Here is a 14,415-nt window from a genome sequence, read left to right as displayed (position 1 = left end):
TAAAAGGTGGCCCAGTAACTTACAATAGAGGCAGAGCCACTTCCTCCTCCTAAAGGCCCTCTCTGCTGCGGAGAGACGCGTGAATTCCAACTGCATCGGCTCAGCAGTACCTGGTGACTCGGGACCAGGAGACATGGGAGGAGAGGGAGGCATGGGTGGGAACGAACACGTAGGAGACAGCAGAACAGGAGGATTCCGCAAGCGCTCCTTGAAAGAAGGCCTCTCTCTGAGTCTGATGTCAATTAGGATCAAAAAAGACACCAATGCCCCTAGATCCTCTGGTAAATCTCTGGCAGCAACTTCGTCTTTAATCGCATTAGAGAGTCCATGAAAGAAGGCGGCAACAAGGGCTTCATTGTTCCAACCTACCTCTGCGGCAAGTGTACGGAACTCAATAGCATACTGAGCAACAGATCTTGTACCTTGCTGAATGGACATGAGTCGTTTAGCAGCAGAAGAGAAGCGAGCCGGGACATCAAATACCCTTCGAAAGGAGGCCACAAATTCAGGGTAATTTGAAATCACAGGTTTATTAGTCTCCCACAAGGGATTAGCTCAGGCAAGAGCTGTGTCAGAGAGTAACAAAATGAGAAATCCCACCTTAGCTCTGTCAGAGGGAAACGCCTAAGGTAACATCTCAAAATAAATGCCCACTTGGTTCAAAAACCCTCTGCACTGAATAGGATGGCCTCCATATCGCTGAGGTAGAGGTGCAGAACCGGACATGCTCCTAGTAGGTATAGGTGCAGCAGCAGAAACAGGAGCAGCCATAACTTGCGGGACACTTTGGTCCAAATGTGCAGTGAAAGTCAGCAGGGTTTGCAGGGCTAGTGCAAATTGATCCAAGCGGTGATCCTGTACATCCATCCAGGAAATTATGTCAGGTAAAGGTAGATAATTAGCAGCATCAGGATTCATGGCCTTTGCGTAATATCAGGGTGCCAGGAATCAAACTGAGACAAGAAGTGCAAAAATAATCACACCTTTATTAATAGCAAAAAATAATAAAAAGTCCTCAAGTCAAATAACAAGCCAGGAGTCAAAACCAGAGCTGGTAGTCAGACGAGCCGAGTCAGGAGCCAAAGCGAATAGTCAGACGAGCCAGAATCAGGAACAAGGAAAACAGCAGAGTCAGGAACAAGGCAGGGATCAGGAACCAGGAAGGACGCCAGGCAGCCAGGTAATACACAGGAACGCTCACAAACAGGTCTGAGACAACGCAAAGGCAAAGCATACTGAACAGAGGCCCTTTAAATAATAAGTGATGACATCACAATTCTGAGACTGCATCCTGTCTCACATGGATGATGCACACCAGTCTGGCCATAAAAGAAAGTGCAGGAAATGAGCAGCATCCTCCACAATGCACCATAGTCAGGAAGAGAGGTGAGTAAAATTGCTGCCAGCAGCACATGGCAAACACAACTGGGAAAAAAACGTGCAAACATGTAAAGTTGATCAAAGAGAATGAACATGATTGATTTACCCAGGGGCACCATTAGCATTTGCGGGGCCCTGGGCAAGACAAATTTGCGGGGTCCCACAGCCCAGCGCTCTTTTACTCCTGCTCCTGTATGCCCTGTGCCCTCTCCCAACATTTAGTGTAACATATAAATATATATGAAAATAACAGTATATATTACACCTCCTGATACCATAAACACTTCCTTACAAAATACAGGATATACATTGCACCTTCTCATATTCTCACCCCTGAAGGTGTGAGGACCCCTAAAGCGCAGAGCACTGGATGGGTGCCCCTCTCGCCCTACTTAAAGGGCAGGCCTGACTTTACTTATATTCTAGAATAGATTAAAGGGACAGTAAGCACCTTGTAATTACAAGATATTTCTGTTGAGTTGCTCTGAAATAACATATCAGATAAGTCTAAAACAAATTAACATTCTTTAGCCAAACTCCACTCACTGTTTGCCTTATTTTAAGAAGCTAAACTGTGCTTTAGGACCTGATATTCAAAACCTCATGGAGAGAAATCAAGCTAAATCTTGTTTTAGACCTTGTATTGTAATGTAGGAGTTTCACATAAAGAACACTACATAGCAACAAACATTTATCAAGATAAAATTTGAATTTCTAAATGTTTTTAAGGGCCTTTCCGTGCCAAAGAGAATATCTCACCTGGGCAGGGAGGTTTTCAATACCAGGCCCTTAGTCTGCAGACATAAGTGTAGTCTTGGTCGTATGTGTTATTATAAAATGCATTGGTTTGCAGCAGTTTTCAGCTAAAGCCAATTAGGAATAGGTATGTTACAAAAAATCACAATTTTTAAGAGCTAAATAAATCATGAAAGTATCCTGCAAAGTTGTTTCATTATACATAACTCAACATTTTATATAAAAAGCTCAAGGTGTTTATGATACCTTTGAAGGCTACCTAAAGTTACCCACTTCTTTAAAGAAACATGAAACCTAAGAAATGTATTCCATAATTCTGATAAAACATACAATTTTAAACAACTTTTCAATTTATTCTCAAATTTGCTCTATTTTCATGTTATTCTTTGTTGAAATGAAATCACAAATAGGAACAGCACTTGTTATAGGAGTGCACAGAGGAGACTTACCTAGTCTCAAATAGCCATATACAAAGTAACAAAGTCCTCCAGCTCCTCAAGTAAAAATACCTTTATTAGTATTGCATCATGGGTCAAATAATCAACAGCAACATTTCGGGCCTAGCTCAGGAATGGCTGAGCTAGGCCTGAAACGTTGCTGTTGATTATTTGACTCATGATGGATTACTAATAAAGGTCTTTTTTACTTGAGGAACTAGAGAACTTGTTACTTTGTATATGATCCTTTGCAGAAAGATCAGCAATATGCTTCTGGGAGCTAGCTGAACACAAGAGGTATGTATATACAGTCATGGCCAAAAATATTGGCACCCCTACATTTCTGTCAGATAATGCACCACTTCACTCAGAAAATAGTTGCATTTATAAATGTTTAGGCGTCCTAATGTTTATTTATTTTGTTTGAATTGGTTTGACACAAAAAAGTGGAGAAAAAAAGACAAATCTGACACATTCCACGCAAAACTCTATAAATGGAATGGACAAAATTATTGGCACCTTCTCAAAATTGTAAGAGATAATTGCATTCCAAGTTTGTGAATTTGTAATTAAAGTCACCTGTATCAATTAACAGGTGCTGACAGTACAGAAATCACACCGGCAACCAGTTAAAATGGTGAAAAATGTACTCAACCTTTCTAGTGTGTGTCTCCGTGTGCCACTCTGAGCATGGTTAAGAAAAAGAACAGCAAAGAACTTGTCTGAGGATTTGAGAACAAAAATTGTGGAAAAACACAGACAATCTCAAGGTTACAAGTCCATCTCCAGAGATCTTAATGTTCATGTGTTCACTGTGTGCAACATTGTCAAGAAGTTTACAGCCCATGGCACTGTAGCTAATCTCCCTGGAAGTGAATGAAAGAAAAAAAATTGATCAAAGATTGCAACAAAGGATTGTTCAAATGGTGGATAAAGAACCTCATTAAACTTCCAGACAAATTCAAGATGACTTTCAGGCACAGGGTACAAATGTGTCAGCTCGTACTGTACATCGCCATCTGAATGAAAAGGCGCGCTATGGTAGGAGACCCAGGAGGACCCCACTGCTGACACAGAAACATAAAAAAGCCAGATTGGAGTTTGCCAAAACGTAGCTGAGGAAGCCAAAATCCTTTTGGGAGAATGTTCTGTGGACAAAGAAACAAAATTACTGGTTTTTGGTAAAGCCCATCATTCTACTGTTTTCGGAAAAAGAAATGAGGCTTTTAAAGAAAAGAATACAGTCCCTACAGTCAAACATGATAGAGATTCACTGATGTTTTGGGGTTGCTTTGCTGCTTCAGGCACTGGATGTCTTGACTGAGTGCATGGCATTATGAAATCTTAAGACTACCAATGAATTTTGTGGTGCAATGGTAGGGCCCAGTGTTATAAAAATGGGTCTCCATCAAAGGGTGTGGGTAAGCAGGACAATGACCCAAAGCACACATAAAAAAGCACACAGAAATGCTTTAAGACAAAGTGCTGGAGAGCACTGAACTGACCAGCAATGAGTCCAGATCTCAATCCCATAGAGCATCTGTGGAGAGATCTCAAAACAGCATTTGGGTAAAGGAACCGTTCCAATCTGAGAGACCTGGAGCAGTTGGCGAAAGAAGAGTGGTCCAAATTCCAGTAGAGAGGTGTAAGAAACTCATTGATAGTTACAGGAAGCAATTGATTCCAGTTATTTTTTCCAAGGGGTGTGCTACCAAATATTAAATTGAGGGTGACAAAAGTTTTGTCGAGTCTATTTTCAGTTTATTGGAGTTTTGCGTAGAATGTGTCAGATTTGGTATTTTTTCTCCACTTTTTTGTGTCATACCAATACAAACAAAAGAAATAAACATGAGAATGCCTTAACATTTGTAATTACAACAACTTTCTAGGCGAAGTGATGCATTATCTGACAGAAATGCATGGGTGCCAATATTTTTGGCCATGACTATATGTGTAGCTACCAATCAGCAGCTAGCTGCCAGTAGTGCATTGCCACTCTGTAAACCTACCTATCTATGCTTTTCAAGAGAATTAATCAAATTATATAATAGAAGTAATGTTGTAATTTTTAAAAAAATTTGTGCAAATATTTAAAAATTGCACAAGCAATATATATACACTGTGTGCAGAATTATTAGGCAAATGGGTATTTTGACCACATCATCCTCTTTATGCATGTTGTCTTACTCCAAGCTGTATAGGCTCGAAAGCCTACTACCAATTAAGCATATTAGGTGATGTGCATCTCTGTAATGAGAAGGGGTGTGGTCTAATGACATCAACACCCTATATCAGGTGTGCATAATTATTAGGCAACTTCCTTTCCTTTGGCAAAATGGGTCAAAAGAAGGACTTGACAGGCTCAGAAAAGTCAAAAATAGTGAGATATCTTGCAGAGGGATGCAGCACTCTTAAAATTGCAAAGCTTCTGAAGCGTGATCATCGAACAATCAAGCGTTTCATTCAAAATAGTCAACAGGGTCGCAAGAAGCGTGTGGAAAAACCAAGGTGCAAAAATAACTGCCCATGAACTGAGAAAAGTCAAGCGTGCAGCTGCCAAGATGCCACTTGCCATCAGTTTGGCCATATTTCAGAGCTGCAACATCACTGGAGTGCCCAAAAGCACAAGGTGTGCAATACTCAGAGACATGGCCAAGGTAAGAAAGGCTGAAAGACGACCACCACTGAACAAGACACACAAGCTGAAACGTCAAGACTGGGCCAAGAAATATCTCAATACTGATTTTTCTAAGTTTTTATGGACTGATGAAATGAGAGTGAGTCTTGATGGGCCAGATGGATGGGCCCGTGGCTGGATTGGTAAAGGGCAGAGAGCTCCAGTCCGACTCAGACGCCAGCAAGGTGGAGGTGGAGTACTGGTTTGGGCTGGTATCATCAAAGATGAGCTTGTGGGGCCTTTTCGGGTTGAGGATGGAGTCAAGCTCAACTCCCAGTCCTACTGCCAGTTTCTGGAAGACACCTTCTTCAAGCAGTGGTACAGGAAGAAGTCTGCATCCTTCAAGAAAAACATGATTTTCATGCAGGACAATGCTCCATCACACGCGTCCAAGTACTCCACAGCGTGGCTGGCAAGAAAGGGTATAAAAGAAGAAAATCTAATGACATGGCCTCCTTGTTCACCTGATCTGAACCCCATTGAGAACCTGTGGTCCATCATCAAATGTGAGATTTACAAGGAGGGAAAACAGTACACCTCTCTGAACAGTGTCTGGGAGGCTGTGGTTGCTGCTGCACGCAATGTTGATGGCGAACAGATCAAAACACTGACAGAATCCATGGATGGCAGGCTTTTGAGTGTCCTTGCAAAGAAAGGTGGCTATATTGGTCACTGATTTGTTTTTGTTTTGTTTTTGAATGTCAGAAATGTATATTTGTGAATGTTGAGATGTTATATTGGTTTCACTGGTAAAAATAAATAATTGAAATGGGTATATATTTGTTTTTTGTTAAGTTGCCTAATAATTATGCACAGTAATAGTCACCTGCACACACAGATATCCCCCTAAAATAGCTATAGCTAAAAACAAACTAAAAACTACTTCCAAAACTATTCAGCTTTGATATTAATGAGTTTTTTGGGTTCATTGAGAACATGGTTGTTGTTCAATAATAAAATTAATTCTCAAAAATACAACTTGCCTAATAATTCTGCACTCCCTGTAGAGTTCAGATAATGTAATCAATCAATTTGCTTTATGAAGCTTATATTCTAATTTACAGAATGACAAAGTAGAAGACAACACTTACAATTATTACAGGCAAGTAATCTTAGATTTGCCACTTCCAATGAATCCTAAATATAAAAATGAAATTCCAGCATATTATGTTTAAAACTGACCTTTATTTTTGTTCTCACTACATTGGGGTCCAAAGAAAAAAACACATAAAAATATTACGCTGACTGATCCTTGCACTTCCAGGGTTTTAGGAGTGCAGGTCTGGCCAACAGCAGCAAGACTGCACTATTTCTACATGCTCCTACACTCCTGGAAGTGCTCTAGGTGGCTGACATAAAGGGTATGTTGCCGTCCTTAAGGGATTAAACATAGTAGACTGCAAATTGTAAAGCTTTTATTCTCTCATAAAAATAAAACCTACATTAACCTCTTTGCCCAATCCAACTAGCACACCACATAACATGTTGGAAGCCCATGCAGTCTTGGTTGTAAAGTGACCACTGAGACTTGCTGTTTGTGGTCTTCAGGCATCTGCCTTCATATTGTAATGGAACACTAATTGTTCTCCATTACTATAAGAAGCACTAATCATGTACCATTACCATATGAAGCCAGATTGCCCAATCATTACAGACAGTAATACTGTCTGTGTCACTGTCTGTAAATGAACATTTGTTGGTGCTAGTGGGAGGGAAGGAGTGCGGCAATTGGGGGGCCCAATGGAGGAGGGAGAAGGGAGAGGAAGGGCTTCCTACACTATGGCCAACAAAAAAGTATTGGAAGGGAGAGGGAAGGACGAGGCCCCACGCTACAGAAAAAAAAATATATATATATAAAATGCATATGAAAATGAGGGGGATGTCTACATTACAGAAAAAAAATATGTGGGCATTGTGAATAGATTCAATGTCTTCTAAAAATAATCTGTATTTAAATGTAGCCCTCTGGCTTGGGTCTTTATGTTAAAACTAATTACACAAGAAGATACTCAGGGTTCTAAATTTGAGTCCATATTTTTTTTTAAATAGCAGCTATTTGTAAAATTACCTGAATTAGTTCATCCAGTTCTGTCGCATTCACGCAAGAGTGTTCTGAAACAAAATTATGCTTTTGCATTATGATAGTAGTTCTTTGTGAACTTTCATAGGGTTGCTCCAATGCTTTGAATACTGTAGCTCCAACTATTAAATATAAAACCACCACCAGAAAAACCGTTGATACAGTTTTCCATTTCATTACATTCAATGATAGGTCCCTTCCTTCACGGGTAGACAGTGCAGTAGGCTTTGTAGAAAATGATAGCCTTGGCTTCGAGTTCTGAGTGGCTGATTTAGGATCCAGTAAATCAGGTGCCGCCACTGAAACAAACAAACAAAAAAAAACATATTTTAAAATTCCTTAAGCTTTAAACTAAAAGAAAAAGGCAAGTTGAACTTATCATAAAATAATATAGTGTATGTCAATACAATGTGATACATAATATACTGTATGTCAATACAATGTGATACATAAAATACTGTATGTATATACAATGTGATACATAATATACTGTATGTATATACACCATGATACATAATATACTGTATATCAATACATTGTAATACATAATATTCTGTATGTATATATAATGTGATACATAAAATACTGTATGTCAATACAATGTGATACATAATATACTGTATGTCAATACAATGTGATACATAAAATACTGTATGTCAATACAATGTGATACATAATATACTGTATGTCAATACAATGTGATACATAATATACTGTATGTCAATACAATGTGATACATAAAATACTGTATGTCAATACAATGTGATACATAATATACTGTATGTCAATACAATGTGATACATAAAATACTGTATGTCAATATAATGTGATACATATTATACTGTATGTATATACAATGTGATACATAATATACCGTATGTTATTCCATACAATGTGATACATTATATACTGTATGGGGTCAATTTATCAAGCTACATACAGAGCTTGATACTCTGTGTTTCTGGCGAGCCTTCAGGATCACGGGAAACAGAAGTTATAAAGCAGCGGTCTAAAGATCGGGTTGATTGACACCCCCTGCTAGAGGCTGATTGGCCACAAATCTGCAGGGGGCTGCATTGCACCAGCAGGTCACAGGAACTGCTGGTGCATTTATCAATGTGCGGTGGACATGATACGCTACATCACATAAATTGACCCCATGTATATACATTGTGAGACATAATATACTGTATGTATATACAATGTGATACATAATATACTGTATATATATATATACAGGTAGCCCTCAGTTTACGCCGGGGTTAGGTTCCGGAAGGAATGGTTGTAAATCGAAACCGTTGTAAATTGAAACACAGTTTATAATATAAGTCAATGGGAAGTGAGGGAGATAGGTTCCAGGCCCCTCTCAAAATTGTCATAAGTAACACCTAATACATTATTTTTAAAGCTTTGAAACAAAGACTTTGAATGCTAAACAGCATTATAAACCTGATAAAATAATCACACAACACAGAATATATAATTAAACTAAGTTAAATGAACAAAAACATTTGCTAAACAGCATTATAAACCTAATAAAATTATCACACAACACAGACTTCACTTGCATTTTTCTGCAAACAGTTCTTTCTATGCATTCCAATCTGGACTGATTTATAGACAGGAAGATCTTGTTCCTTTGAAATCTGCTCGATAGCTCAGGTCTGGTTAAACTGATTAATTACAAGCGGACAGCTCCACTTACTAGCTATTTTAATCAATGCACTGCTTCTCAATGCTTTTCAATAGCAGTCCCATGACTGGAAAAAAAGGTTGTTATTCTGAAACAGTGTAAATTGAACCGTTGTAAAACGAGGGCCACCTGTATATATATATATATAATGAGATACATAATATACTGTATGTATATACAATGTGATACATGATATACTGTTTGTCAATACAACGTGATAAATAATATACTGTATGTCAATACAATGTGATACATAATATACTGTATGTCAATACAATGTGATACATAATATACTGTCTGTATATACAATGTGATTTATAATATACTTTTTGTCAATACCATGTAATACATAATATACTGTATGTCAATACAATGTGATACATAATATGCTGTATGTTAATAGGAACAAATGCACAATCAAAAAAATAAAATGCAATAATGCTCAAAATTCCATATGAGCAGTTTTTTTTTCTGGCAAATATCAAAATGTCCTTCCATTTCCTTGCCCCCTGTATCATGTGAAAGCCATCAGCCAATCTCAGAATATATATATATATATATATATATATATATATATATATATATATATATATATATATATATATATATATACATGCATACATGCATACATACACTGTAAACTTTTACACAACCTTAATAGGATTGCTAGCTAAATAGTAAATGTTTAATTTTGACTTTAGTAAGCCTTTAATTTCATAGGCCCAGTGTGTGTGTGTGTGTGTGTGAGTGTGCTTGAGCAGGTATTACAAGTTAAAAGTAGAAAGTTGGCACGAGGGCGATAGACTCAGTTGCGCTAACTTCAGGACTTAGGGTATTGCTACCATGCTAATTCCAAAAGAAAGCATTTTCAGATATCACTTGAGGGCTAACCTGATCGACTGTGCTAAAGCGAAGATGCATTAGGAATGCTTCAAATACCTATATTCTTAATTCCTTGCTGTTCCCCTGTAGTGGAACAGCAAGTTTCTGCAACAACCTCATCCACTATCCATGTTGCCAGTTCCGCTAGTAGTACAATCTCTGTCAGTAGTAGAGTCACTGGACGTTCCACCACTGCTGCCAAAACTACCACCTCCACCACCAACAGTGTTCAAGGGAGGGCAGAAAGAATTAGCCTTGCTATATCTCAAAGTCCCGGCAAAGAGACATCAACAGTTGTAGAAGGGCAAGCAGAGGAAGCAACTTCTTCACAAGGCTCAAAGATGTGGGAATACTTTGTTAGCATCAGAAATGGCTACCTTCCTAAGTGCAAATTGTGTGGCAAAGACGTTAGCCATGGGAAAGTGTAGGGGATGCTTACCAGCTCCAGGATTAACTAACATCTTCTAGGAGCAGCACTAGTAGTCAGGACAGGGGAAACAGTATTGATGGAAGTCAACCGAGATAGGTAACACTATCAACATTACAATGACGTGTTAAGCCCACCATAGAGGATTTTAGGGGGGTTTCACTCTAGGGGGATGTCCCATCTAATAGGTTGACAGGTAGCTTTCAGTGATGCGCCATTCGCAATGCTGGAAGGGGAGCCTTGCAAGCAGTTGATGGAAGCAGGTGTTCCACACTGCCACCTCCCTTTATGCACCACTTTCAGCAGGAGCATATTCCCCTCACTATACCAACCCTACATTGCTGTGTTCAAGGAAGAGATGGCAAAGTCTTCTGGACAGTCAGTGCACTTTACCACCAACTTATAGAGTGCTCCTACTGGCCATCTTGCCTTTCTCTCCCTGACGGCACACTGGTGGCAGCCATGGGTGCGTGATGACCGCTAAAGACCGCTGCTCCATAACTTGTCCGCCTGCTCTGAGGCGGTGGACAGAAGTCAACCCGATCAAATACGATCGGGTTGACTGACACCCCCTGCAAGCCGCAGATTGGCTACAAATCTGCAGGGGGCGGTATTGCACAAGCAGTTCACAAGAACTGCTTGTGCAATGATAAATGCCGACAGCTTATTCTGTCGGGATTTATCGATGTGCAGCGAACATGATATGCTCCATCGTATCATGTCCGCTCGCACTTTGATATATATTCCCCATTGTCTTCTCTTCAACACAAAATAAATGAATTAATCTTATTAAGGCTTCTATAAAAAAAATTCCAAAGTGCGTAAGAAAATAGTGAGTTCAAATCAGAATTTTTCCATCAGAAAACTCATGATTAATATTGCCAGCCTAGGGCTAGATTTACAAGTATCAAGACTGAGCTTACTTGTGCAAGTATTACAAGTTGAAAGTAAAAAAGTTAAAAGGTATAGGGTATATTAAATATATACACATGTATGTATGTATATATATATATATATATATACAGTATATATATATATATATATATATATATATATATACAGGTAGCCCTCAGTTTACGCCGGGGTTAGGTTCCAGAAGGAATGGTTGTAAATCGAAACCGTTGTAAATTGAAACACAGTTTATAATGTAAGTCAATGGGAAGTGAGGGAGTTATGTTCCAGGCCCCTCTCAAAATTGACATAAGTAACACCTAATACATTATTTTTAAAGCTTTGAAATGAAAACTTTAAATGCTAAACGGCATTATGAACCTAATAAAATAGATTGTAGCATCATCAAACTAAGTTTAATAAACAAAAACATTTGCTAAACCGCACCTAATAAAATAATCACACAAACACAGACTGTATCATCATCAATCTAAGTTTAATGAACAAAAACAAAATCACACAACAGACTGTATCATCATCAAACTAAGTTTAAAGTAGAAAAACGTTTTTTTACTTGCATTTTTCTGCAGCTAAGGGAAGTGGCAGCTAGATCTTGTTCCTTTAAAAAATGGCTGCATTGCTCAGGTCTGGTTATACACTGATTAGCCTGCCTGTGTTTAATCACACAACAGACTGTATCATATATATATATATATATATATATATATACTTTGGAACCTTTTCCACTCAAACATCTTAAAACCTGAAAAATCATTTTTTTTTATCAATTTTAATATTTTATAATGTTTTTTTATTGTTTATTTAATGCAACTATTTTTAATTCAAGTGTTCTTCACATAGTAGAAAATTATCTTTGTAATTTAAATATATATTCATATATATATATATATATATATATATATATATATATATATATATATATATATATATATATATATATATATATATATATATATGTGTGTGTGTGTGTGTGTGTATATCTATAACCTGTATATATTCATATGGTTATATAGGTAAAGATATATAGATTACAAATACATAATAAGATATAGATAGAAATATAAATATGAATTAAAAATAAAAAGGCAATTTTTTCTATGTAAAGAACACTGGAATGTAAAGTATTCATAGCTACCTTAGGGTTTAGCGATGTAGGTCTAACATGGTGTTGTGTTAGTGTAAGAGCAATAAGTGTTAGTTGTTTTTTTTAAAGCTTGCTGTGTTGAAGTCTATTTGGAGAAGATAACGTAGTAACAATACTTGAAGTCCTAAATTTAGAACATTGAGTTTCACACGTGCGCCAACAACTTACTTTCAACTTCTAATACGTGTGCTAACCCGCCTGTCATGAGAGTCAGGACACAGGATAGAAGGTACAACGCTATTTTATTGCAGAGCATAGAAGTAAACAGCTTGTACAACACATCTAACTTGGTAACTGCGACATAGACAGTAACGGCCCTAAACCACGCCCCCATCCGGTGATGACACTTCCCACTCTCCTCACATCTTCCCCCTTTTCAAAGGACAAAGCATACATTTTTTTTTCTTTGAATACATCAAATAACAAGGTATACAAGAAGCATACAGAAATAGTTTTGTTTAGTATACAACAAATAAATTAAAGAGAATATATATATATATATATATATATATATATAAATAACATGAAAAACAATCCTGACTTGAACATAGGGGTAGACTACCCTAGTCCACAGTGACCATGGGATTATTCTGCCCATACTTCCGGTCACTGCTCTAACTAGTGCTAATCCCGATATTGGGCTGGAAGTTTCACCACCCTTCCACTAAGAGTCTGCTGGAAGCAAAGAAGTATCCCCGCTATGATCTTGCTGAGGGGAAGGCACCCCTCTTAAAACAGGGGATCCCACCGGCAGTGGTACTGAGGCATCCAGTCCCAAACTCTCAGGTACTGGCTGAAGATGTTTTCGATTTCGACGTGTGACTGTCCCTCCATCAGTAAGGACTACATAAGACCTTGGTTCTGGAGAGCGTCCAATTACCATAGCAGGCATCTTCCATTTCTTCTCATCATCCAGTTTAACTCTGACACTTTGCCCCACATTCAGCTCCTGCAAGGGCCTCACAAAGTGTTTCCTGTCGTAGAAGAAATGATAGCCCCTTTTAGCCTCTTCATCCCTCCTAAGGACCTCGTCCCAAGAAATTTAGCTAGTTGGCTTGAAGACACCCACAGAGGGTAAAGTGGTGCAAATCTGACATCCTAGCATCAGCTGTGCTGGGCTAAAACCCGTGGCTTGAATGGGAGTCACCCTATAGGCCAAGAGGGCTAGGTACGGCTCGGATTGCTTCAAAATGAACTTTGTTGTTTGAACTGCCCTTTTAGCCATTCCATTGGCCTGCGGGTAATGTGGACTTGACATAGAATGGACAAAATCATATTCACTGCTGAAAGAACTGAACTCCATGGAAACAAACTGCATTCCGTTATCACTCACTAACTCCATTGGTATGCCCCACCTGGCAAACAAGCTCTTGAGACGAGTTATAACGGCTTGACTTGTGATCTCATTCAAGGGTGCAATCTCCAAACCTGGAATAGTAGTCAATCATGACTAGGTACTTCTTCCCGTGCAGTTCGCAGAAATCAGCAGCTATTTTCTGCCAGGGGCCTGCAGGCAGCGGAGTGAAAATTAAGGGCTCCCTTCTCTGAGAAGGCTGGCGTTCCCGGCAAAAGGCACATTTTGACACATGGCTTGCAATGGTGGAACTGATCCAAGGCCACCATACTGCCGTAGCTGCCCTTTCTCTGCACTTTGTAATGCCCAAGTAGCCATCATGAATCCTGCTTAACATCACCTGCCGCATGCTAACAGGAATAACAATGCGGTCCTGGAACAGCACCAACCCATCCAGCTCCATGAGCTGCAACCTTTCTGACTGGTAAGAACTTAAAGACATCCAGGCTGCCCGGCTCTCGGGCCAACCTTCTTTTATGTACTTAATAACTTCTTGAAGGTCAGTATCTAAATATCTCTCCTTTCTTATTTGCTCTAGCTTTCCTGACAAAATGGATTTGGAACTGAATCTACATACACTTTCACATCTGATTCCATTGAAGATTCTTCAGCAGAAGCCAGCGGGAGGCTGGAAAGTGTATCTGCCACTACCAGTTGTTGCCCTGGCACATGC

General features: G+C 38.8%; 1 protein-coding gene across 1 annotated transcript in view; it reads right to left on the bottom strand.

Annotated features, from left to right (window-relative positions):
• Positions 1-14,415, bottom strand: part of KCNK2 (potassium two pore domain channel subfamily K member 2) — a 314,492-nt gene that overhangs the window by 278,056 nt on the left and 22,021 nt on the right. Inside the window, exon 2 of the mRNA XM_053712494.1 lies at positions 7,319-7,629. Within this exon, the coding sequence (XP_053568469.1) occupies positions 7,319-7,629 (311 nt within the window). The remainder of the gene's footprint in view (positions 1-7,318; positions 7,630-14,415) is intronic.

The sequence above is a fragment of the Bombina bombina genome, chromosome 4 (genome assembly GCF_027579735.1).
Source record: "Bombina bombina isolate aBomBom1 chromosome 4, aBomBom1.pri, whole genome shotgun sequence".
NCBI lineage: Eukaryota > Metazoa > Chordata > Amphibia > Anura > Bombinatoridae > Bombina > Bombina bombina.
The sequence above is the reverse complement of the archived record's forward strand: the minus strand, read 5'-3'. Positions and strand labels throughout refer to the sequence as shown.